At 42.3% G+C, this 27798-nt stretch overlaps 1 protein-coding gene across 5 annotated transcripts; it reads right to left on the bottom strand.

The window, feature by feature from the left end:
* Window positions 233–19455, bottom strand: TNFRSF9 (TNF receptor superfamily member 9). Of its 5 annotated transcripts, none has more exons than XM_013998943.2 (9): window positions 19309–19455; window positions 18316–18496; window positions 16953–17060; window positions 15728–15865; window positions 15102–15168; window positions 13459–13547; window positions 12760–12894; window positions 1858–1963; window positions 233–1529 (listed from the first exon to the last, which is right to left on the bottom strand). In XM_013998943.2, the coding sequence occupies exons 2-8, from the start codon at window positions 18428–18430 to the stop codon at window positions 1875–1877; spliced, it is 741 nt and encodes a 246-aa protein (XP_013854397.1). In that variant the 5' UTR covers window positions 18431–18496; window positions 19309–19455; the 3' UTR covers window positions 233–1529; window positions 1858–1874.

Genomic DNA, 27798 nt, shown 5'->3' on the forward strand with positions numbered 1-27798 from the left:
TATAAATATACACACACACATATATTTATAAATTTATATAATATCTATAAAATCTCCTTACTGATACAGATACCAGCTCATAAAGTTGAACATTCATATGCCCTGAGGTCTAGAAAGTTTTCTACCCTAGAGATACTCTGAAATGGGAATCACATCAAGGAACCTTCATAGCGACATCGTCCGTCATTGCAAAAAACACCTGGAAACAACCCAAATGTCCTTTGGTCCAGAGTGGGTTGATAAATAATGGTATATTTGCAAAACAATACAGCAGCCAAAATGAAAGCGTTCTCGCGACACACAGTAACGTGATGATAAATATACTTTTGAATAGGTAAAGCCCAGTAAGTTTCCATAGAGCACAATACCATGCTCAGAAAGCTCAAAAACAAACAAAACTAAATAAAATAGTTGTGTTCATAATAATACGGTAAATGATTTTTTTTTTAAGTGAGGGCTTGATGACAACATTCTTGAGGAAAGTTGCCTGGGGTTGGGGGAGGGAGGGAGGTAGGCAGGAGATGAAGAGGGAAGCGGCACACAGATGGATGCTCTGACCTTGACTCTGACCCTCTAAAGAGTCAGTTATTAAATATTCTAGGCTGTGTGGGCCATTCAGTCTCTGTTCCAAATACTCAGCTCTGCGGTTGTAATGCAAAGGCCACCTGACCGTGGTTAGGTGCTCCACGAAAAACTGCTTACAGACTCTGAAATTTGCATTTCATATAATTTTGCACGCCATGAGATATTATGCCGATTTTGATTTGCTTTTACCTGTTTAAACATGTAAAAATCATCCTTAGCTCAGAAGCCACACACATCTCAGATTTGGCCTTGTAGGTGTTTGGCAGCTTCTGCTCCGGCGCTCTGGCTGGGCTATGCATTCATTCCTGTTTCATATATTACTGCTAAAGGGCTTTTTTTATTATTATTATTATTCTGCTTTTTAGGGCCGCTTGTGGGGCATAAGGGAGTTCCCAGGCCAGGGGTTGAATCAGAGTTGCAGCTGCCAGCCTACACCACAGCCACAGCCACAACCACGCCAGATCCAAGCCAAGTCTGCAACGGACGCCCCAGCTCACGGAAATGCCAGATCCGCAATCCACTGAGCGAGGCCAGGGATTGAACCTGCATCCTCATGGATAGCAATTGGGCTTATAACTTGCTGAGCCACAGTGGGAATTCCCTTAGTAAAGTTTTAAGAATTAAAAAGAAAAAAAAAAAAAAAAGGAAGCCCTGGCTCCGAAGACAGGAGGACAAAGGCAGAAGACGGGAAGATGAAGAGGACCTCAGGTTATACGGGGACATTGGATTCTTTCCAAAACTCTTCCTCAAGGTCTGGGTTTTGGGCAAGTTGGGGTTTTTTTTTTTTTTCCTCTTGACCCCAAACTAGAGCAATAATGATGACTGTTGTCCTTCTCCCCCAGACAGAGGAGGACATCATTGCGCTGGATGACTGAGCCAAGGGAACATCTGGTCGAGGATATTTCCTGCATCTTATGGCTTATTGCCTTATGTTGGGTTGGCATCTAAAAAAAGAAAAAAATTGGAATTGACTGTGATTATAATTTTTAGCTGTACCATTGGCCTTCAAGATCAAATTTAAGAAATAATTCTCTTTGGATTTCAAGAAACGTAGCCCACGCCCCTTAAACCGTATCTAGGAAATGCCATCAGTTCTGTCCCGTGCTTGGTTCTGTTACAAGGGGTACATCTTTAAAGGCCAACTCATGAGCATTTAGAAAAAAAAGATTGGGGTCCTTCTGGGTCCTCTCTGGGATGGTGCAATTTAGAAAAGATGTGCTAGCGGGGTCCCCCATAGTTCTCCTGTGAGTCTTTTCAAGAGAGTCCCAGCACCTCTCTGGATTTCCGATTCATAGTTCACACTCGCCTTCCTCTTCTTCTGGAAACCGGCAGCTGCAGGCATCTTCCTCTTGGACCGTTTGCGCTGGCTTCAGAAACGCTAAAAAGTAATTGTGAAGAGAGTTATCTTGGGTTGTCTGTTTTGATTGTGTAACAGTCATTTGTCCATAAATCACATTTGTGGGAACATCTCTCTAAACAGCAAACGTTCTCAGCTGGAATTTGAACAAGGTCACCAGCAAGAGCGGTCATAACAAATAGAAATGGTTTCCAAAATTATTTAAGATTTTTTTTTTCTTGTGGCCAAATACTTTTTTATTGGTGCTAAAAAGCTAGTTTCTTTATTATCTGCGAAGGCTGAAAACAGTCTTGGGTGTGACTCACTATAGCATAAAATTAGTCATATGCCAAATGTAACAGCAGTTTCAAGTCAGCAGCACATGTGCTAATCTTGAGGGTTATTTAGATTTTACACGTTAAGTGGTTTCTTTTGAATGAAATGCTTATGGCACCAAGATGTTAAAAATACTTCTACTACTTCCTTTAATTAGCAAGTGAAGAACTGATTTATGCACCCACTTCCAGGTTCTCATTTACATGTTAAAGCATTTGTGTTATGGCTGAACGTTTCTTAATCCTAACACATATTTTATATTATATATATATATACATATATGAGTACCTGCGTGTGTGTGTGTGTGTGTGTGTGTGTGTGTGTGTGTGTGTGTGTGAGTTCCCATTGTGGCTCAGTAGGTCAAGAACCCTGCATAGGGTCTGTGAGGACGCAGGTTCAATCCCTGACCTCGCTCAGTGGGTTAAGGATCCAGTGTTGCCACAAGCTGTGGCATGGGCTACAGAGGTAGCTTGGATCCAGCATTTCTGTGGCTGTGGCACAGGCCTACAGCTGCAGCTCTAATTCAATCCATAGCCTGGGAACTTCCATATATTGCATGTGTGGCCATAGAAAGAAAGATACACACACACACACACACACATACACGCAAACATATATACCTGTGGCCCCACACCCAAGCCCACCAGTAAATCTCTCTCTCTCTCTCTTACACACACACACACACACACACACATTCTAGTCAGATGTATTTTTATAGCCTGACAAAGCAAAAGGCCCTACCCCAACCTCAGATGCTTCTTAACTAAAAAAATAACCAAAACCCAACAAGCACACTATCTCCAAGAAATTAGGAAAGACTGGCAAGACATTCAGAAATAACAATGAGATACCTTTCTTTTGAAATAGTGTCAGAGATTAATTTTAAAAGGGAAATCTGCTTCTGGAAACATAATCATATGTTTTCCTGTTCTTTCTGCCAAGTATTGCTGAAAATGTTGGACATGTTATATAGAACAAACATAAGAAGAAGTTGAAAGGTGGTAAGAAAGCAGAGCAGCTAAGGATTTTGGAATCCAAGAAAAAACATGGCTTTGAGTTCCCTGGGTATTCTTTCCACCTCATATGCCCCAGACTGGGAACTGGAGAAGTTGGCAACCCAGAAAGTCAACAGGTATAGGCTACTTTTAATTTTATTTTATTTATTATTTTATTTTATTTTATCTAATCTTATTTTATTTTATCTTTTCTTTTTAGGGCCACTCCTAGAAGTTCCCAGGCTACGGGTCAAATCAGAGCTGCAACTACTGGCCTATGCCATCACCACAGCAATGCCAGATTGGAGCCACATCTTCCATCTATGCCACAGCTGTGGCAATACCAGATCCTTAATCCATTGAATGAGGCCAGGGATCAAACCCACTAGGGATACTAGTCAGATTCTTAACCTACTGAGCCACACAACGGGAACTCCTTGTTTTTTTTTTTTTAATTCCCCAAGAACATCCTGTTCTCTCTAACTACAAAACCAGCAAAGGATCAAAGTAATAAGACTGAAAACTTTTAGATAATCACTGTTCTACTCTAGCAAAACAACACAGAAAAAACAAAAAACAAAAAAACACAACTATGGTCCCATACCAAAGCCCAGCACTAAAGACACAGCAAGGAGTCTAGACTCACACCCTTGCCAAGGTCTCTCAAGGCTCACTGCCTTATCCTCACTGGGGTAGCATCAGATGAGTCTTAGTGGAGGGCTAGGACTTGACAACCACTCTCTGGTAATGAGGCCACCCCATGTGGGGAACAAAGCACCGTTCCTCCTTTCAGCCAGAGTAGCATCACTGAGGGCTTGACTGGGAGTCTGAACTCCCACACATGTTGAGCAATAACAAGGATCCCTCACCCCTGACCTGGACTTCCACTCCCACCTGGCAGCATCTTCCATCCTCTGTTGGAGTGGTGTCAGAGGAAGCTTGAATAAACACAAGCTTTCACTTATTTCCAAAGCCTGAGAACATCATATCCCACATCTGGGTTTCAATCAAAAACCACTTGTCAGGGAGTTCCCATCATGGCTCAGTGGTAACAAACCTGACTGGTATCCATGAGGATGTGGGTTCGATCCCTGGCCTTGCTCAGTGTGTTAAGGATCTGGTGTTGCTGTGAGCTGTGTGTAGGTCACAGATGCAGCTCAGATATGGCCTTGCTGTGGCTGCGCTATAGTCTGTCAGCTGCGGTTCCAATTCGACTTCTAGCCTGGGAACTTCCCCATGCCATGGGTGTGGCTTTAAAAAGACCAAAAAAAAAAAAAAAAAATCGCTTGTCATTCTAAGAACCAGGAAGAGCTCCACTAGAATAAGAAAAGACAACAAATGTTTGCATCTAGGTGATATAGATGTTAGAATTATCTGGCAAGGACTGTATTTTGATTTATTTATTTTTATGACAGTTGATGTACAATGTGGCAAGGAGTTTAAAGCAGCCTTCATAAAGATGCTTTTATAAGCAACCGGGAACACATTTGAAACAAACGAAAAAGAAATAGAAGACATTTTAAAAGAACCAGGTGGTGATTTTAGAACCGAAAAAGTAACAATAACCAAAAATTTTAAAAATCAGCAAATGGGTTCAGCACAAGAATGGAAAGGATAAAGGAAAGAATCATTACCTAATCTGGGCAACAGGGACAAAACTGGGAAAAAAGGAACAGAGCCTCAAGGACACGTGTGACTATAGCAAACAGAACAAAACAACAGAAATGTCTGAGTATTCACGTCTTTGGAGTTCTGGAAGAAGAGAAAGAGAAGAGGGCTGAAAAAGTTCTTGAAGAAACAATGCCTGAAAATTTCCCCAATATGGAAAAATACACAAACTTACAGATCAGGAAGCTAAGTGAATCTGAAACAAGATAATCCAAAGAAACTCTGAAAACAGAAGAAAAAGAAAGAGAGAAAGAAAGAAAGGGGGAAGAAAGAAAAGAACTCTTGAAAGCAGCCAGAGAGAAGTAACACGTTGCTTATATAGGAAAAACAAGTTGAATGACAGTGAATTTCTTAACAGAAACCATGAAAACCAGAAGTGGCACCACACTTTTCAAATGCTGAAAGGAAAGAATTGTAAACCCCAAATTCTATATCCACTGAAAATATCTTTCAGGAATGAAGGGGGAATAAAGAAATTCTCAAACAAAAGAAAACCTGCCCTAAAATATTGGCTAAAAGAAATTCTCTAAACAGAAGAGAAATGGCAAAAGAAGGACTCTCAGAACATGAGGAAGGAAGAAAGAACCACAGAATGAGCAAATATATGGGTGAAGACATTAGACCTTTCTTCTCTTGAGTGTTCTAAATCCTGTTTGAGAGTTGAAGCAAAAATTATATCACTGTCTAATATGGTTCTCAAAGTATGTAGCAGAAATATCAAAGACACGTATACTATAATTTGGAGGGGGTTAAAAGGATGTAAAGGGAGGTAAGATTTCTAAACTTCATTCAAACCGCTAAAATGTTGTTACTGGCAGACCATGATTAAATTATGTATAAGAACTAGAACAACAACTACAAGAGCTCTACAAAGAGATATACTCCAAAAATACATAGATACATCAAAATGGAATTCTAAAAAAATTTTAAGTAATCCATAGGAATGCAGAAAAAAGAAAACAGAAATGACAACCAGAGAAGACAAACAGAAAACAAAACAAAACACCAAAATAGCATCTCAAGCCCTAACATGTAATTAATTACATTAAATATACATTGTTTGAATGTAACAATTAAAAGACAGAAATCAGTAGTGTGACCACTATATGGTATCTGAAGAAATTCACTTCCAATATAAAAATGTCAGAAGGTTGAAAGTAAAAGGATGCAAAAAGATATATTATGTGTACATTAATTTTTAAAAAGCAGATAAAGTAGACTTCAGAGCAAAGGAAACTACCAGACACAGGGAGGGGCCGTACATAATTTTAAAAGAGTCAATTCACCAAGAAGACATAGCAACACTCAACATGTATACACCAAACAACAGAACTGCAAAATAGAAAAAGCAAAACCGATAAAACTGAGAAGAGAAACAGCCAAATCCACAATTATATTTGAAGAATGAAATGGCCCTCTCCCAAGAGTTGTTAGAACAACTTGACAGGAAATCTGCAAGGATATAGAACTCAACAACATCACCAATCAACAGGATCAAATCAATACTTTTAGAACACTCCACCCATCAGAACACACATTCTTTTCAAGGGTCAATGGAACATAGACCAAGAGAGACCATGACCTTGACCATGAACCCAACCTCAACAAATTTAAAAGAACTGAAATCATACAGAGTGGGTCCTCTTATTATAACAGAATTAAAATAGACATCAACAACAAAAAGAAAGAAAACGGAATAATCATTAAATACTTGGAAACTAAAAAACACACTTTAAATAACCAATTAGGTTAAAGAGGAACTCTGAAGGGAACTCTACAAAAAGTACATCAAACTGAATGAAAATGGAAAAACTACACATAAAAATGTGTGGGCACAGCTTATTCAGTCCTGGAAAGTAGATTTATAATGTGAAGTTCTTGTAGGAGAAAGAGGAAAAGTCTCAAACCAATACCATAATCTCCCAGCTAGATAGAAAAAGAACAAAATACATTCAAAGCAAGCAGAAGAAAGGAAGTAATAAAGGCAAAAGCAAAAGTTAGTGACACTGAAAACAGAAAGGCAGCAGAGAAAAATCAATGAAACAAAGAGCTGATTCTTCGAAAAGATCCATAAAGTGAACAAATTTCTACCAAAATGGATTCAGAAAAAAAGAGAAGACACACATAACCAATATCAGTAGGTGATACTACAGACTCTGCATATAACAAAAGGATAGTTAGGAATGATTTAAATAACTTACATACATAAACCTGCCAACTCAGATGAAATGGACAAAGTCCCCCCAAAACATATATGACCGTAATCCACTCAATAGGAATCAAATAACTTGAATGTCCTATAATTATTAAGGAAATTGAATTTGCAATTAAAGAGCTCAAAAAAGGACTCTCCAGGTCCAGATATTTCACTAGACAAGTCTACAAACTAATCAAAGAAGAGTTAACACCAATTCCACACAATCTCTTTCAGAAGAGGGAACATGTCCCACCTTATTTGATATTTTATCCTGGTACCAGAAAAACAGACAAAGACAGTCCTAGAAAGGAAAACTGCAGATCAATATCCCTCATGAATACAGCTGCAAAAATTCCTAACAAAATATTAGCAAAGAAGATTTAGTAATATATAAAAATAACTAGGAGTTCCCCCTGTGGTGCAGTGGGTTAAGGACCCAGCATTGTTACAGCTGTGGCATAGGTTGCAGCTGGGGCTCAGACAAGATCCCTGGCCCAGGAACTTCCATATGCCATGGGGGCAGCCAAAGAAGAAAAAACATTATATACTATGACGAAGTGGAGCTTAGTCCAGGGTTGCAAGGCTGGCTCAGTTTCAAAAAATGAATCCTCATAATTTACCATTTTAATAGGCTAAAGAAGAAAAATCACATAATCAAATCAATTGATGCAGGAAACGCATCTGACAAAATGCCACACTCATTCACAATTTAAAAAAAAATCCTCAGAATACTATAAATAGAGGAGGAAATTTTCAACTTGATAAAGACTATCTCCTAAAAATCTATAGTTCACATCATACTTACTGGTAAAAGACTGCTTTCCCCCTAAGATAAGAAGCAAGGCACCCTCACCCACTCTTATTCAGCATAGGACTGGATAGTAGTCTAGCCAGCAAAATGAGGCAAGAAAAAGAAATAAATAGGTTGGAAATGAAAAAATAAAACTGTGCATATTTGCAGATGACACTATGGTCTATGCAGAAAAGTCCAATGAATCTACAAAATATCCTAGAACTAGTGAATTCAGGAAAACCACAGGATCCAAAAAAACAGTCTACAAAAACCAGTTGAATTTCTGCATGCTAGCAATGAATGTATCGAAACCAAAAGGTAGGATCCAATATCATTTGCAATTGTTAAAGTTAAATGCTAAGGCCCAATTTCACAAAACATATGCAGGACTTGTATACTGAAAACTGCAAAATGCAGATGAAAGAAGTCGAAGAAAAAATATGCGTAAAGGGAGAGACATACGGTGTTCATGGACTGGAAGGGCTACCCTAGTGAGGACGTCAATGCTCCTCGAACTGATACACTGACTTAACACAGCTGCTCAGAATCCCAGCTGATGTTCTGTAGGTAGAGATAAGATTATCCTAAAATGTGTACTGAACTGCAGGGAACTGGAACAGCGAAGACAATTTCAAAAAAGAAGGAGAGCATGGGAGGACCTACTCTCTGCTCTACCCAATTTCAAGACTTGCTTTCACAGCTCCCGTAACCAAGACTGGCTGAAAGAAACACACATGTCAGTGGAACCAAAGACAGAAACCAGAAATAGCCCCCACACAAGGACAGGCAGCGGATGCCTGACAAAAGTGCAAAATCAGTGATCTCTTCTGCAAATGAAGTCACGGGCATCCACCAGCAGAAAAAAAGTCTTGACCTGAACCCCTCACACCTTCTCCAAAACTCAACTTAAAATGAAGCATAGATTTAAATGTAAGACATGTGGAAGAAAACATAGGAGGAAGTGTAAATATTTGGGGCTTAAGATTTCATGAAGAGTTCCCAGAGCATGACTCCATGAAAAAAATGGGGGGAAATGGCCAACTGGACTTCACCAAAATTAAAAGCTTTTTCTCTCTGGAAGACCATGTGAAGAGGATGAAAAGGCAAGCCACAGACTGGGAGACTGTCCTTACAAATCTCATATCTGACAAAGGACTTATATCTAGGAGATACAAAGAACTCCCGAACAAACAATCTAATTAGGAAATGGGCGAAAGAGGAGCTCCTCTTGTGGCTCAGCAGTAACGAACCCAACTAGTATCCATGAGGATGCGGTTCGATCCCTGGCCTCCCTCCGTGGGTTAAGGATCTGGCGTTGCTGTGGCTGTGGTATAGGCTGGCAGCTGCAGCTCTGATTTGCCCCCTCGCCTGGGAGTTTCCATATGCTGCAGGAGCAGCACCAAGAAAGAAAGAAAGAGAGGAAGGAAGGGAGGGATGAAGGGATGGAAGGGGGAAAGAAGGAAGGAAGAAAAAAGAAAGAAAGGAAGGAAGCAAAAAGAAAATGGGCAAAAGACACGAAGGAACATTTCACTGAAGAAGATATGCAGATGGAAAATGAGTACATGAAAAGATGTTCCACCCTTCGGGAAAGGCAGGTTAAGACCACAATAAGATAGGACTACATACCTATGAGAACAGATGAAATAAAAAAGTGTGACAACTCAAAATGCTGGCAAGGATGAGGAGCAACGCAATCTCTCATGCATGGCCGGTGGCATGTAAAATGATGCAACTCCTCTGGAAGTTAGTAGTTTCTTAAAAAGCTAATACCCACTTACCATACGACCCAGTGATTGCTCTCCTGGACATTTATCTTAGAGATACGGAGACTTATGTCCACGCAAGACCTATACGTGATGATTCATAGCTGCTCTAATGTCATAATGAAAAACTAGAGACAACCAAAATGTCTTTCAACAGGTAAATGCATTCACACCATGAAATACTACTCGGCAATAAAAAAGATGAAACTATTGAAACACACAACTCAGATGGATCTCAATGGCATTAAGCTGAGTGGGAAAAGCCAGTCTTAAGAGGTCACATGTTTGTGATCCATTTACAGCCTGTACAATATAACACTCTTGAAATGGCAAAATTACAGAGACGGAAAACAGATTCGTAGGTAGGAGGGGTTGGGAATGGTGGCGAGAAGAGGTGGATGTAAGTAAAAAGGACTAGCAGAAAGAGATCCTTGGGGCGATGCAATAGTTCTGTGTTTTGATTGCGCTGGTGGTTACAGGACATGTCATAAAATGCAATTAAACATACACAAGGTGCCAGTGTCAAATGCCTGGTTTTGAGACTGTACTGTGGTCACATACGATGTGACAGCATGAATGGCACAGGACACTATTCTGTACTCTCTTTACAACTGCCTGTGAATCTCTATTTCAAAATGGAACGTTTTTTAAAAATAACCTAAAATTTTGAAAAAATGGATTATGGTTCCATTGCCACTCACTAATTACTCATAAACACTTTTGAAAATCATCGTGTAAAGACCTTTATTGTCATTTGAGGTGAAGCTGGGAGGGTCGTTGTTTCAATCAGAGGTGTCAGTGAGAACTTAGAGGTTTAGACCTCAAAAAGAGAATCAGAGAACAAACCACAGAGTGGGGAACGGTATTTGCAGCACATGAACAGTAGACTAAAAAATTCCTCTAGGTTAAGAAGAAATCGACAAACAACACCCTGGGATCAGGCACTTTGCAAGAGAGGAAAGCCGCATGACTAACATAACATGAAAAGATGTCCAATCTCAAGAGTAATCAGGGAAATGCAAATTAAAACCGCAAGATACTACAACACACCCACCAGACAGATAAAAATTAAGACGTCTGATCATACTCAGTGTCAGCAAGGATTGGAGCAAAAAAAAAAAAAACAAAACAAAACAGAAAAAAACCTCTCATACACTGCTGGGGAAGCATGAATAGGGTTTTACCATTCTGGAAAATAGTTTGGCAAACCTGGTACTAAGGACCATGAAACACATTCCCCATATTCCAGCAATATTTTTTTACCTAGCTTAAAAAAAAAAAAAAAAACCACAGTGACGAAACAGGTGCTTATGTGTACTGAGATACCTAGACAAAATCATTGTCTACAAGAGCCCCAAGTTGTCTGTGACAGCCCAACCCGAGCATCCAGGAACCTTAGGATGGATCAACAAGCCCAGAGACCGTCATCCTGTAGGAAAGGATTCAACAAGAGAAATCAATAAAAGAGACATGCAACACATGGCTGAATCAAAAAGACGCAACGTTGAGTGAAAGGGGAAGGAAAACAGAGACGGTGTGACTCCACTAGTCTGACCTTCGCAAGCTGCCAAAGTAAACCGTGTTCTTAGGCAGCAAAGCTAAAAATAAGAGAAAGGAAGTGAACCCCACAAAGATCTGGATGTGGTTTAGCACCAACGTGGGGGGGGGGGAGTTCATCTGGAAGGAGCACATGAAGGACTTCCGGGGAGCAGATAAAGGTCTGTTTCTTGACCTGCGAAGAGTTCACGTTACGAGTTGTTAACCCTGACCTGTTATGTACTCTTTCCTGTATGTTATATTTCACGATGTTAAAGGTTTAATATTGTTTTCAAAGAGAACTTTTATGCAAATTAGTGTACGGCATTTTTAGAGAAGACGTGAGGAAAATCCTTTTCCTCATATGTTTATAACAACCTATGAGTAGGTGCTCTCCAGTCTTATTGCAGTGGTCTTGGCTATACCATAGCGTCCATACATGAAGAGCGTCTCATATATGAGTCCCTCTTCATAAGGCTAGCCCGTCCTCTCTGGTGCTGCCCTCCTCCAAGACAAAATGCAAGTGGCTCCCATTTGTAAGCCTTGTTCGTTTTTTGTTTTCTTTTTTAAGGGCCACACCTGCAGCATATGGAAGTTCCCCTGCTAGGAGTTGAATTGGAGCTGCAGCTGCCAGCCTACACCACAGCCATGGCAACTCTGGATCCGAGCCACATTGGCCGAAGCTTGCAGCGATGCCGGATCCTTAATCCACTGAGTGAGGCCAGGGATCCTCACAGATACTACTTGGGTTCTTACTCCATTGAGCCAAAGGGGGAACTCCTAGAAGCCTTTTGGGATAAATGTTAATAGCTTTTGTCTAGCGAGTGCTGACTCTGTGCCAGGCACTTGCCAGCTTGTTAGATAGCCTGTTTCATGAATGGAATCCATTATTGTAATTTCTTAATCCTGATCGGTGTCTTCATAATCCGTCTCACTAAACCCACTTCAACTCCCTCCTAGTTCTCCAGGCCTTCTTCCATGTGTGGGCTTAGCTCAGGCGAAGGCCATTTCTTAGCCAAAGGGTTAATGCTGGATGGGCAAAGGTTATTTTTGATTCCTCTTTGTCAGTGTCCTGTATCCACAACTGACTGGACACGCGCGCGCACACACACACACACACACACACACACACACACGCACGCACACACACACACGTACACAGTTGTCCAATGCTTTGGCATACTTGAAACAGTCATTCTTCTGGAAACCTCTGATGTGTCGTGGTATCACCAGGCTTTCTCTGATTTAGCACCACTGATATCTGGGGCTGGATCACTCTGTTGCGAGAGGCTGTCCTGTACGTTGCAGGAGGATTTAGCAACATCACTGGCCTCTACTTACCACATCCCAGGAGTGCTCCCTCCACAGTCCTTAGACTGTGACCACCAACCTGTCTCCAGACATTGCCAAACGTCCTTTGTCATGCTGGATAACCATTGTGCCATACTAACCCAGCTTCCATAACTTTAAAAAGAAATCATTTTTTCCTTGCTACTGTAAAAAGCCTTGCCTCGAAAATCTCATATCTGACACTTTTATGTTCAACTTACGTTGTTTGACTATATACAGGAGTTTCTTCCTGCCCTGTTGAACAACAGAGAAACGGAGCGCCAGGTAGGATACCAGGACAAAGACTGCAGTTGACATCAGTGCAAGAAAGAAGATGATGACATGGGAAGTGTGACCTTAAAAAAAAAAGAGCATAAGGAAAAATTCAGGCAAAAAACATAAGTCTGCAAATATGCTTATGTTTAGATCTGCATTTAAAAACTCTTAAGCATACGAAGGGGTGCCTTGGGCATCTCAACCAGCTATCTTAATAAAGTTGCCTGCTTGTTAAGAAAACTTAAAAAAAAAAACTTTAATTATTTTCCTAGAGGGAAAAGTTTACAAAAAGGAAGTGGTTTGGCCTTTCTATGTTAGAAGACACGGGACTCCCTAATTGCCATGATTTGGCGTTATCAAAGATCTAGTGTCTGTTTGGATCAGGTGTGTAGAGTCTGCTCACTATCGTGTAACTCAGACTGAGGGATGAACAGCTGGGGAAATGGATCGCTCCTGGAAGCCAGAATGAACAAGCCTTGTGCCACATCGGAGGTATCTGCCGCAGGCAGAGATGCAAGACACCACGTTTCTGGAGTGATGCGGATACCCATCAGATGGCCATGATGCATTCTCTTTGATTGAGCAGCAACAAACTAGCTTACCCGGCTCTCCCCCGGGGACAGGCATGGTGGTGGAAGGTGTACCTGGAGAGAAGTCCGTTGGCCTTGGTCCACACACCACGTCTCTTGCCTTCGTCCCATTCATGAGGACAGGCTTTCCAGCCAAAGAACAGCTTAGACAGTCCAATGAAAAGAGTTCACGTAATTAATTCAGGTACAGAGCATTCTAATGAAAAAGACTGCTGTTTTCCGCCCAGTATAGCTGCCTAATGACAAAGATGTCTGGATCTGGGTTCGTGGGCAAAGCAAAGATATTCTGAAATATTTCCACTTGACCCTCTGACATCCTCCAATTTCTCAGTGGCATCCATGTCTCTCTACAATTCATCCCATTCTATCTACTAATTGGATTCGTCTTTCCTCCCAAGCTGGGAAGCCCTGTCGCATGACAGCTTAGTTCAGGCTATTGCCTGCTTGGTCTCTCACCCCCACAGTCTCTAGCATATTTGACCATCTCTGGCAAACAGGAAGGACAGACAACTTAGCATAGGGTTAGAAACGCTCAATCCTATGATGTGTTCGCATAAGATAGACCAGGGTTTGACCCCTGGGGCCGGCCCCTCTGCAGAATGACCTTGGGAAAGTTGGGAAATCTCTCTAAGCCTCAGCTTTCTCACCTGAAAAATAAGATGTACATGTCCCAGGACAGCTGCAAAGAGCAAATGCCCCCATGTGCCTGACTTACTCCCTAGAGAAATGGTAGCCGTCACTGCCATCGTTGCCATCATCATCACTGTCCTATGTCTTGTCCCTTTACCTGCCACAAACCCACCCATTCTCCAGAGCCTGCTTCAATCCCACTGTCCATGCAGGCTCACGTCACGGTTCTGAACCATTTGTTTCAAAAGACTTAAAGAAAAGAAACCCAAAACCACTTTCCAACCTGTTATGAACCAATACTTTTGTAAAACATAATATATGGAGTTCTCATTGTGGTTCAGAGTGTCCATGAGGATGAAGGTTTGATCCCTGGCCTTGCTCAGTGGGTTAAGGATCCAGATCTACCGGAAGCTGCAGTGCAGATCACAGATGTGGCTTGGATCCACTGTTGCCATGGCTGTGGCACAGGCCTGCAGCTGCAGCTCTGATTCAGCCCCTAGTCTGCGAACTTCCATATGCTGCAGGTGTGGCCATAAAAAGAAAAAAAAAATAGAATGTAAACATAAAATAATAATAAAAAAGATGTTCTAGTAAGAAAATCAGATGAAAAAAAAAGAAGGCCTACAAAATGCACTGTCAGCTCTTTTACTGTCTGGGATGGTCTTGTTTGCCCGAGTAAATGTCAACATTTTTGAGGGAAAGAAACGTAGGTCACCCCCTTCTATAACGTTATCAGTGCTGGTCCTGAGCCCTTGAAGGGGGGCTGATAAGTGAGAGAAGGGGAGAGGTAGAAAAGAGACTGGGAGGAGACAGAAGAGCCTTGGGGCAGACAGTTCTTAAGTTCCAAAGGCAAATCTGATCTGGTTGTTCGGGCATTACTTCTGGAGAAAATGCCCACTTTGACTATCTGGTTATAATTACCTGATATTGTTTCATACTACCTCTTAGCGTGTTTTCCTATGTTGGTACGTGATAGGTTTCAGAAAGCACTGATGATCATATTCCTTGTGTTTAAAAACGTTCACCCCAAGATTTTATTCTGTTACGAAGAAAGAAGTGATACATACTCCGTCCAGGGTCGACAGACGCCATGTTCCTCATCATTGAATGTCCCAAAGGAACAGTCTTTACAACCTTTGGTAAAAATTAAAGGCATAATTTTAAGGATATGCATTTTAATTGTTTTGTCACTTTCCCTTTGATGAACATGATCGCATAATAATAAGGTCGTTAACTTAACACAATCTCTACAGATTGTCCAGGAGGTCTTCCTGCATTTTCTAAGCGAGGAACAATTCTTCCTGAATATATTATGCGATGGACATAACCCCACAGTAAAGTCATTAACTTAATACAACCTGCACAGACTGTTCAAGGTTTTCTGGAAATGAAACCCTAATAAGACCAAAGTTCTTATTCAAATGGTACCTCGAGTACTGTCCACCTCCGTAGAGGGTGCATGAAAAGGTATGATTCTGGCTTTTCAGAAATGTCATGATGTCCAATTATTTCCATTGATTGAAAAATAACTTCATAAATATCAGATACAGGACTCAGCGGTTTACTACTTATTCCTTGAAAGTTCCATGAATCTTGGTTTTATTTGGTAGTTAAAGGACCAAGAGCGAAGCTAAGCCAGATGAATGCCTAGATAATGTAGATAACCTGCACGAGACAGAAGAGAAACACCTACCTTCTTGCGTTAACTCTTGACCTTGCTGGCAATACTCTTCACACATGGCACATCCCGCCCCCAGACAGCGGAATCCCGGCACGCACTCACACACTGCATTGCTGGTGGAGGAACACTCCTTCTTGGTCCTGAAAACACCTACCAAGTCCCCCAGCATTACATTACGCTTGACCTCCAAATCCAGAAAGCAAACACATCCCACAAGAAAAAAAGCCACGTTCACTTTCCTTTTAAAGGTCCCGAAGTCCTCAGAGGATAATGTTTACTTTTAAGTGTCCATAGAAGACATCATGACCTTTGGCTAGTTAAAAACTCCTCTCTGGTCCCAAAGAATATGCTCCTCTCTTATTTAAAAAGCTCAATCCAAAGTGAAGTAAGTCAGAAAGAGACAAATACCATACGCTATCACTTATATGTGGAATCTAGCGTACGGCACAAACGGACCTGTCTACAGAAAAGAAACAAACTCATGGACGTGGAGAACAGACCTGTGGTTGCCAAGGAGGAGGGAGAGGGAGTGGGATGGACTGGGAGTTTGGGGTTAGTAGATGCCAACTATTGCATTTGGAGTAGATAAGCAAAGACATCCTGCTGTATAGCACTGAGAACTATATCTAGTCCCTTGTGATGGAGCAGGCTGGAGGATAATGTGAGAAAATGAACGTATACATATGCATGACTGGGTCACTTTGCTATACAGCAGAAATTGACAGAACATTGTAAATGAACTCTAAGAGGAAAAATAAAAATATTAAAAATGAAAAAAATTACAGGGAAAGCCATAAGTTAGGCAAGAAATGAAATAAGATGATGGTGTACTAGGTGGACCAGCATCAAACAAATCTACACAGTCACAGTAATATAAACAGGGACGATGCGTTTGAGTGTGGACGCAGCCATATTAGTAAGATGCGGGCAGTGGGGGGTGGGGGTGGAAGTAGAGGTAAGAGTGGTGGAATAAGAGAACTAAATAAAGTTTCAAGTAAATAAATCAAGGCAATAAAACAATAAAAGTAAAACAAAAATAAATGAATAGATAAATAGCTCAATCCACTCAATCCATGGTTGCCATTATAGCTCAATATTATCTTACTGGACCTGCCTAGGGACAGAGGAACCAGCGTATCTGACACTTCAGACTTTCAAGAGAGCTCAGTACAGGAGGGGATGAAAGCTTGTCTTCCCAAAGCACATCTGGATGAAGAACGTATCTTTTAAATCGTACCTTCACACTTCCTGCATACGTTACAAGCCTTTTGTCCACTTGTGCTGGAGAAACTATTTGAGGGACAAGGCATACAAAGCTCTTGTATGTTTTTCCCACAGAAAGTACCTAAGAAGGAGAGACAAGAGCTGTAAATGTTTGACAGTGGACAGTCATCACCAAAGCATTGGGAAGGTCACAAGAAAACTAGAATCCGAAACAAAGATTCTTTTTCTAGGCATCACAGCAGCAGTAGACTTTATTTTGTTGACTGCTTTACTTTTTTATTGTTTTTTTCTTTTTATTAAAGTATAGTTGATTTACAAAGTTGTATCTGTTTCTGCTGCACAGCAAAGTGACCCAGTCACACATATACCTACATCCTTTCCCTCATATTATCCTCCATCATGTCTATCCCAAGAGATTGGATAGAGTTCCCTGTGCTGGACAGTAGGACCTCATTGCTTATCCATTCTAAAGGTCAGAGTTTGCATCTACGAACCCCAAACTCCCGTTGTTGGCTGTTTTAAATTATCCACCTGCAAGATTGCCTCAAGCATCATCACAGAATTAAAAACACCAAAATACAGATGTTGCAACAAATAGGTCAATGGAAAGACAACAGTTTCCTTTATCTATTGATTAAAACAATGATTTCTCTTGATTGATCAAGGAAATCAATCAGACTGGCTTCAGGAAGAGATCAGTTTCCTTTACCAACACAGCGAAATCTAAGTGCTTCTTTCCTTTCCCACCCTGTTAAACCTGCTGCCACTTGCTTACTCCCTGCTGCAAGGAGGTCCTCACACACAAAGCTCATGTCTGAGGAAGTCTTTCCCTGTGCTGTGCATGTTCTAAGCCCATCATACGCTCCTCCCAGCAAGCCTAGGAGATAGGTTCTCCTATCATCTGCAGAGGGTGAAGCTGGGGCGCAAGAGACTAGGTGACAAGGCTGTGTTCACACAGCTAAGATGTAGCATCCAAGAAATATTTGTAAATGAATGAGTAAAAAATCACTCATGGGGGGAGGGTAGATTTGGAGTATGGGATTAATAGATACACATCACTGCATATAAAACAGACAACAAGGGTTTACTGTAGAGCACAGGGAACTATATTCAATATCTTGTAATAACCTATGATGGAAAATAATCTGAAAAAGAAATATATATATATACATATATACATACACATATTTAGATGGATGTGTATATATATATATATATATATATATATAACTGAATCACTTTGCTGTACACTTAAAACTAACACATTGTAAATCAACTATACTTTGATTTTTAAAAAATCATTAGCCCTGAACACTAGATGAACTCAACCCTCTTTTCAACAGAACAGATCAAGCACATGGTGATTCAGCTCTTACCTGCTGAACAGTTGCTGCAGGGATCCGGCACTGATCTTGTCCTCTCAAAATTCATGACCAGCAGCACAGTAGCCACTATGTTGTAGTAGCCATTTCCCATGATGAAATCTTGCATAGGTCTCGTAGCGAAGCAGCTTCGAAAAGGATTTTAATCAAAGGAGCTGGTTTCACAAATATCTCTCTGCAAGAGGTAAAAGTTCCCAAGGTTGAGGTGGTGTCTCCTTTCAGCATTAACTACTTCTCAACCATTGCCTGTACCATTCCGCAAGCCCATCATACGCTCCTCCCAGCAAGCCTAGGAGATAGGTTTTCAGGAACTCTAACTCAGAGTTTTTCAGGAACGATGAATGAGGGAACACTAAGGAAAAGGTAGCCGATTCAGAGAAACTTCTAGGATAAGACAGCTGTGACTAAACAGGTGATTTGTGCAGATGTGCCAACGCCTAAGAGTACACTTTCCAACATGTTTTGCCAAAACGCAGGAATGACAATAGCAAGAAATTTTGGGGACTTTCATAGATGTGTGACATTAGCATCCTGCCTGCAACAATGCCAGTTGCTTGCTGTCCCCAAAATATAATCCTTAAAAAGAGAATCTGTCCATGACCCTTCAACCGTTCAGCTCCATAAGAAGACATCTCACTGTTACCACTCCCCTTTGTCTGGACAGCATGTGGCATTTCAACACCTGATGGCTAAATTGTTGCAGCACCTCTCTGCTCAATTCCTTATCCCACTGTCTTCATTGACCTGTATTTGCTCGTTCTGTGATCTGAAGCACATCACATAGCAAAACAGGAATCCAACAATCTCTCGAGGCCAGGTTCTTGATCTTTGTTTAGGGGGCTATGGAATAAAAATCACTAGAAATCAGAAAAAGGGGGAAAGTCTAGACATATACAAAGGAAACAAAGCTTCCATCCTTATCCCTCCTGGGAGTCCCCTCCCTCCACCCCATCCCCGCCCCCTGCCGACTGCCCCAAAAGGACCAACCTTGAGATCACAGGACAGAGAACATTCTTCTCCTTGCTCTTCAGAGTTCTGAGGCTCTGCAGCTGAACCGGGCTGCAGGTCAAAGTCTCAAAGAGGGGAGCTTGGTGACTCAGCTGGGGGCGGGGCCTTGTGGGAAATCCCCAGAGCTCCCTCCCTGTAGCTCACTTGATATTTTGCTGACCTTAAAGTCCCCTTGAGCTTCTGTCCCCACTTGATAGTGCACTTCCCACTAAAAGCAGCCCTCTGCTCCCGGGGCATTTTTCAGATGACGTTGGCCAACGGATTTTGTCATTTAACGTCCTTCATGTCAAAGCTTTTAAGGCAGCCTTAAAATAGTTCCGATTTGAGGGATGAAACCCACTTCTAGAGAAAGATCGGGCCCTCCTGCCATTTGCTACCCCTTAACCCTGTAATAATAGTGATGCTCTAGCTGTAATCTTAGTGAGGACAGCTGATTAGGCATCAGATAAGCCTTTTTGTGAACCGTATCCTCAAAAGAACCCCATGAGCTGATGTGAGGAGGAGGAGGAAGATGTTGATGATGACGTTATGCAGATAAGGACATTTAGAGACCAGTCTACAGCTTATCAGCAGGACCAGGGATTAGAACCAGGGATGGCCCGACTCCTTTGGACTGTGCTCCTTGCTGTGAAGGTGGGATGGAGGGTGAAGGAAGAAGAACCAGAGGGACGTGGAGACCAAGGGAGCATGGCATTCATATGGCGGGTGACTTTATTGGGTCAAGTTGGGATCTAGGAGGGCTTTTTAGAAAACCATTATTTTGGATTTTAAAAAAGAGAGTGAGAAGGAAAGGAGCAGGGGAACGAGGAGGAGAGAGAAGAGGAAGAGGACAAGGATGCTTTCCAGATGTTAAGACATGCCCACATTGAGGGGCCAGGGGCCCTCAGGGAGACAGCCAGGGGGCTAGAGCAGTTTTGACTAAAACAGATGGTCTTCCATTAGGATCCAAACAGAAAAGAATTCTTTTTCCACAGGAGACAGGGTGGCTTGGTCTTGAATTGGGGGATGAAGGGAGCGGAGAAGGGGCTCATATTTATTAAACAGTCTGACCTGAAGCTGTCATTTAAAAATAATAAGATACAAGAATGGATAAGCACATAAGGACACAGGTTCGATCCCTGGCCTCGTTCAGTGGGTTAAGGATCCAGTGTTGCCGTAAGCTGTGGTGTGGGTTGTAGACAGATCCTCCGTTGCTGTGGCTGTGGTGTAGGCTGGCAGCTACAGCTCCAATTCTACCCCTAGCCTGGGAACCTCCATATGAAGTGGTGCAGCCATAAAAAGACAAAAAAAAAAAAAAAAAAAAAAAAAAGAATGGAGAAGCAATGGGTCCTACCGTACAGCACAGGGAACTACATCTAATCATCTAATCTCTTGGGATAGAACCTGATGGAAGATAGCATGAGAAAAATAATGTATATATGTGTATAACTGGATCACTATGCTGCGCAGCAAAAATTAATACTAAACTCTAACTTAAAAAAACTAGAGTCCTGTTTGTGGCACAGCAGAAACAAATCCGACTAGGAATCATGAGGATGCGGGTTCCATCCCTGACCTCCCTCAGAGGGTTATGGTCCGGCGTTGCCATGAGCTGTGATGTAGGTCACAGACTTGGTTCAGATCCTGCATTGCTGTGGCTGTGGCATAGGCTGGCAGCTACAGCTCCTATTTGACCCCTAGCCTGGGAACCTCCATACGCTGCGGGTGCGGCCCTAGAAAGCAAAAGCAAAAAAAACCCAAAAACAAACAAAAAAAAGATACAGTTCATACACACATCACCAATTTAAAGTGTACATTTCAGTAGATTTTATCTTTTCATTGTGTTGTGCAACCATCACCGAGTATACAATTTCTGAATATTTTCATCAGTCCGAAAAGAAATCCTATACCCCTTAGCAGTCTCTCCCTAAACCCCCTCCCCCCAGCCCCTGGTAACCACTAATCTACTGTCTCATGAATTTGCCAGTTCTGGCAATCATATGATAACTGGTCTTTGGTACTAAGCTTCTTTCACTTAACATTATATTTTACAGGTTCTTCCATGAAGTGTTAGATAGAATCATATGATAACTGGTCTTTAGTACTAGGCTTCTTTCACTTAACATTATATTTTACAGGTTCTTCCATGAAGTGTTAGTACTTCATTCTTTTTTAGGGCTGAATAATATTCCATTGTGTAGACTTACCACATTTTGTTCATCCCTTCATCAGTTGATGGACATTTGAGTTTTGCCCCCCTTATTGGGGGCAGGGGGCACTGCATCCATGGCACCTGGAAGTTCCCGGGCCAGGGATGGAACCAGTGCCACAGCATTGACCCAAGCCACCTACAGTGACAAGGCTGGATCCTTAACCTCTGTGCCACAGAGAACTCCTGTTTTCACATTTTGGCTATTATGAATAATGCTGCTATGAAGATCTGTATGCAAGCTTTTGTACAGACATAAGTTCTCTTGGGTGTACATCTGGGTATGAAATTACTCCATCGTGTGGTGATTCTGTTTCACTTTTTGAGGAATTTCCAGGCTGTTTTTCACAGCAGCTGTGGCCTTTTACATTCTCACCAGCAATGTATAAGGGTTTCAATTTCTCCACGTCCTTGCTACCACTTGCTAATTTTCTGTGGGGTTTTTTTAAACAAAATTTTGTGTATTATACCCATCCAAGGAGGTGTCAACTGTCTCACTGCGGTTTTGATTTACTAGGAAGACTCCCAATTTTATCAACCCTCGCCCACGGTCCATGGAGTAGGAATAGTACAGGTTGGCATGGGTTAGAGCCCAAGCTTTGCCATCAGGCTGATCTGGATCAAAACTAGGCTCTGCCATGGATGGTCATGCAAACTTGGACAAGTTTCTTAACCTCTTTAACTCTTCCCCCACCCCACCATGCCTCGTAGATACAGGACACTGTATCCTGTCCTCAGTGAGTGGGATTAAAGGAAATAATGGATGTGAAGGGCTTAGTTCAATACCTGGCACATACTTCTCAAGAAAGTAGTGCCTGCTATTTTGAGACTTACTGTTTCAGGAATTTCCTTCCCTGGCTTCCCACACTGATCCTCAGTAAAGCCACCAGGACAAGCAGCCACAGAGGAGAAAAAGGCATGTGCTCCCTACAGAATTTATTCCCCCGTTCTGAGCATCATCTAAGAGTCATTCTCCCTTTGGCAACTGACTTCAGCAGAGTTGGCCAAATACAGGAGTATTATACCAAAAAAACCTCCTATCACTTTCAAAGTCACAGTCTAACCAGGGGGCGTCCTCGTGTGGTCCTCGGGGTTTAACATGACAGCATGACATTTAGCTGGACTGTATTTTTATTTAACTAAATGCTACTTACTGACTTACATTTCAGATATTCTGTGGGCAGAGGTATGACCTCCCCTGAAAGTGATGTGTGTCGTTTCCTAGCACAGTAATTACCTCACTTTTGGAAGCTGGGCCAGTGACATAAGCCTTCACTGAGTGAAAAGATTCTCAGGATTAGGTTTACCCGCCTACAGTTAAACAACATCCACCACTTCAGAAGTATTCTACTGAGGGCTATGCATGGCACTTTATAATGTTCACTGCACTCTTGTTTGATAAAAATCATCATTGGAATCTAGGGCAAATTCTATTGTTAACTAGACGCACGTAACATGGAAGCGAGCTCAAGGTGTAATACGCTTTCAGTACAATGTTCCTTTGCTTTAAAATACATATCACATCGCTTAAAAAAAAAAAAAAAAAAAAAAAAAAAAAAAAAAAAAAAAAAAAAAAAAAAAAATACATATCACATCGCTTTATCCACTTTAGCCTTCTAAACTTTCAAAAAGGCAACTATAAAATTCATGTCTTCCCCTAAGCCTTCCTAAATGAAATCAGAGACAACCCCCCCAAAACATCCCTGTTTTAACCATATCAGCAACAAAAACATTTGTTTCATCACTTTCTAAACATCTTCTTCTAAGTCAAGGAATCAATTTTGTTTTAATTTGACTGGTGGTTAGTCTAAGATTGACGGTCTCAAGTGAGTAGGGTTTGAGGCTAAACAGCGTGAAGCCTCAACTACTCTAAGTAAGATAAAGACGCTACTTAGAAAAAGGAGAACAGCCCCTCAGAATAATCCTATAAAATATACTCCCGTCTGGCCAGCACACATTTTAGAGGTAATCTCTCCCCTGGCACTATCGATATGGGTTATTTCCTCAAAGATGGATTCTCTCAAGATTCAGTGTCCCCACCCCCACCCCAAGCATCTATCCATCCGGGAAACAGTTGCTCTTACAATCCGTGCTTGTGATGCCTGTAGGGGTTCTGACACACTGGAGGAGGAAACTAGAAAGGAATTAGAAAAAAGAAAATGAGTGAGAAATCAGAAAAGAGAAAGGAGGAGTTCCTGTTGAGACTCAGCGGTAACGAGCCCAATTAGCAACCAGGAGGATGAAGGTTCGATCCCTGGCCTCGCTCAGTGGGTTAAGGATCCGGGGTTGCTGTGAGCTGTGATGTAGGTCACAGATGTGGCTCAGACCTGCCATGGCTGTGGTTGGGGTGTAGGCCTGCAGCAGCGGCTCCGATGTGACCCCTAGCCTGGGAATGTCCATATGCCGAAGGTGCAGCCCTAAAAAACAAAACAAAAAACAAAAAAAAAACAAAAAACAAAAAAAATAAAGACAACAGGAAGGAGGGGGAGTTGGGGAAACAGGAAGAATACGGTGGAAAGAGGCGTGGAATATTCCAGCCACATTCGCTCCCTTTTCCTCCCTGTTCACACTCTCTCCGTGTGATACCCTGTCTGTGTTAGTGATTCATAGACGTATACCTCCAGCATCAGAACACCTGCAGCACCGCAGCGCCAGGGGCAAGAGTGCAAATAGAGGCCCTTGTTGCCTCTGTCCAGATATTCCGAAGTTAGACGTCAAGCTAAACACACCAGGGAGTTCCCGTCGTGGCACAGTGGTTAACGAATCCGACTAGAAACCATGAGGTTGAGGGTTCGATCCCTGGCCTTGCTCAGTGGGTTAAGGATCCGGCGTTGCTGTGAGCTGTGGTGTAGGCCAGCGACTATGGCTCCAATTCAACCCCTAGCCTGGGAACCTCCATATGCTGCAGGAGCAGCCCAAGAAATGGCAAAAAGACAAAAAAAAAAAGAACTGTACTAATAGCTCTTTATTGGGATTAACTAGAAGGACATTAAACCCTAGAATGGCAAACAGTTTTAATTTTTATAAAAGTATTTAATTAAATGTCACAAAATTTAGGAGTTCCCATCATGGCTCAGTGGTTAATAAACCTGACTAATATCCATGAGGACGCAGGTTGGATCCCTGGCCTTGCTCAGTGGGCTGAAGATCTAACATTGCCATGAGCTGTAGTGTAGGTCACAGACAAGGCTTGAATCTGGTGTTGCTGTGGCTGTGGTGTAGGCCAGCAGCTGCAGCTCCAATCTGACCCCTAGCCTGGGAACCCCTCCATGTGCTTCAGGTGTGACCCTAAAAAGACAGAAAAAAATAAATAAATGTCCCAACATTTAAAAATCATATTTATTTAAATAATTTAAAATGTTTGAATTTACTAAGTATAGTTTAATTTTAATAGGTAATTTTGAAAGTTTTAAAAGAATACTAATTTTAAAACAAACATGAGGGCATTCCCATTTTGGCTCCGAGGGTTAAGAGCCTGACTAGTCTCTGTGAGGACGCCAGATTCATCCCTGGCTTCATTCAGTGGGTTAAGGCTCTGGCGTTGCTGAAAGCTGCAGTGTAGGCTGGCATCTGCAGCTCCAACTGGCCGCCTAGACTGGAAACTTTGATATGCAGCAGGTGTGGCCATTAAAAAAACAAACAACAATGACAGAAAAAAAAAAAGGAAAAAAATCTAATTAAAAAATTCTCCATACTGGTTCCTGCTGCTGGCGCAGAGGGGGAGACCCAGCACTGTCTTTGTGACAGCACAGTTTGATCCCCAGCCTGGCGAAGTGGGTTAAGGATCCAGGGTTGCTGCAGCTGTGGTGTAGGTTGCAGCTACGGCTTGGATTTGATCAGCCCGGAAACTTCCATATGCCACAGGTGTGGCATAAATAAATAAATATTCCCCATATTCATATTCTCTAATGTGAAATTATATTTCATATCATATAGATACAAATTCTATATACTTTGAATGCAATTATATAATACATATTTTTTTAGGGCCGCACCCATGGCACGTGGAGGTTCCCAGGCTAGAGGTCCAACTGGAGCTCTAGCTGCCGGCCTACACCACAGCCACAGCAATGCAGGATCCAAGTCGCATCTGCAACCTACACCACAGCTCACGGCAACACCGGATCATTAACCCACTGAGGGAGGCCAGGGACCGAACCCAAATCCTTATGGATAACAGTTGGATTTGTTTCCGCTGAGCCACAAGGGAAACTCCTATGTAGTATTTCTTAATCCTTCAAGTCAGTACTGCCAACGAGACACAAATTATGTGAAATTCTCAGATATAACAAATGAAATGAAGGCAAGAAAAGAAAATTTTAGAATGCAATACATACTAACATCAACTATGTGTCTTTTCCTCCCGTTCAAATATTTCCAGGTCATCAAACAACATTCAGACACCTGTAAAGGTTAAACTTGGTCATCTTTTAAAGATGTGATACACACACACACACACATACACACACACATTCAAACACACAGGTGTTAGTGAAAGTGTTGAGAGGCACACAGTAGGCAGTCAAAAGCCTTTACTGAAGGAGGCAATGGGAATGAAGAATGAGCAACCCCAGACGCAGAGTCTGCCTGCTTCTTCATGACCTGGGGGTGTACGTCTCCCCTCCTCCTCGGGAAACCATGCTGACGTGTAAACCCCACCTTAAGCTGCACAGCTTTCCTCTCTCACGTGAACTGTTTTTCAGGCTCAGTGGGTTCTGGATCCGGCATTGTCACTGCAGGGGCTTGGGCTCCTGTGGTGGCACAGGCTGGATCCCTGGCCTGGGAACTTCCACATGCCATGGATGTGGCCAAACACAAACAAACAAAAAACCCCAAAATAAACTAAAACGCTTTTCTGCAAATGGCTAACATTTTCAGGGGCCACAGAACAGGCAAGGCACTGTTCTATGTTTACAGGGTTTTCTCTCTCTCTCTCTTTTTTTTTTTTTTTTTTTTTTTTTGGTCTTTTTGCTATTTCTTGGGCCGCTCCTGGGGCATATGGAGGCTCCCAGGCTAGGGGTCTAATCGGAGCTGTAGCCGCCGGCCTACACCAGAGCCACAGCAACGCAGGATCTGAGCTGCGTCTGCAACCTACACCACAGCTCACGGCAACACCGGATCGTTAACCCACTGAGCAAGGGCAGGGACCAAACCTGCAACCTCATGGTTCCTAGTCGGATTCGTTAACCACTGCGCCACGACGGGAACTCCTACATGGTTTTCTCAATGGGATCTCACAGCAGCCTTCGCCCTAGGGCATGAGATGCTGATACCCCGTGTCCTCTGGGTGGAAAGGAGCTGAGAAAGGGTTCAGACTCGGCTGTCTGGCTCCAGAGCCCATGCTCTTACCAAAGACTCTCTTTTTGGGGGGGAGGGGTCGCCTGGTGGCATGTGCAAAGTCCCGGGCCAGGGATCAACCCACAGCACAGCAGTGACAACAGTGGATCCTTAACCAGCTGAGCCACCAGGGAGCTCCCTTTCCAAGGACTCTTAACCTTTCTGTGCTCAGGACCCTTTCAGCCTATAGACCCCACAGAAAAAATGTTCTTAAGTTTGTAAATATAATTCAAAGGATGATAAAGGAAAACAATTGCCTTGAAATATACTTACCAAATATTTAAAAACCGACTTTTGATGTGGTGATATATGCACTTCTTCATAAACACATACCTCTCCTAATTTCAAAGTAATTTTTTTTATGGCTGCACCAGAGGCATATGGAAGTTCCCAGGCCGGAGACTGAATCCAAGTAGCAGCTGTGACCTAAACCATAGCTGCTTCGACCTAAAGCATAGCTGCTGCAAAGCCAGGTCCTTTAACCCACTGTTCCAGGCTGGGTATCAAACCTGAGCTTCTGCAGCGACCCGACCCTGCTGCAGTCGGATTCTTAACCCACTGTGCCACAGCGGAAACTCCATCAAATTCTTTTTTGGGGGGGCACACCTGCGGCATACGGAAGTTTCCAGGCTACAGGTTGAATGAGAGCTACAGCTGCCGGCCTACACCACAGCCACAGCAACGCAGGATCCGATCCATGTCTGTGACCTACACCACAGCTCACGGCAATGCGGATCCTTAACCCACTGAGTAAGGCCAGGGATCGAACCTGCTTCCTCATCGATACCAGTTGGATTCATTTCTGCTGAGCCACAACGTGCTCGCCCCATCAAATTACTCTTGAGTGTCAGTGGTCTTTGGGGATACCTGCAAGAACAGTAATATGATATGAAAAGAAGTGATTTCTATTTGTGCCATTCCACAGGTACTGTTCCTCGGGCAGT

Source organism: Sus scrofa, chromosome 6 (genome assembly GCF_000003025.6).
Source record: "Sus scrofa isolate TJ Tabasco breed Duroc chromosome 6, Sscrofa11.1, whole genome shotgun sequence".
Taxonomy (NCBI): domain Eukaryota; kingdom Metazoa; phylum Chordata; class Mammalia; order Artiodactyla; family Suidae; genus Sus; species Sus scrofa.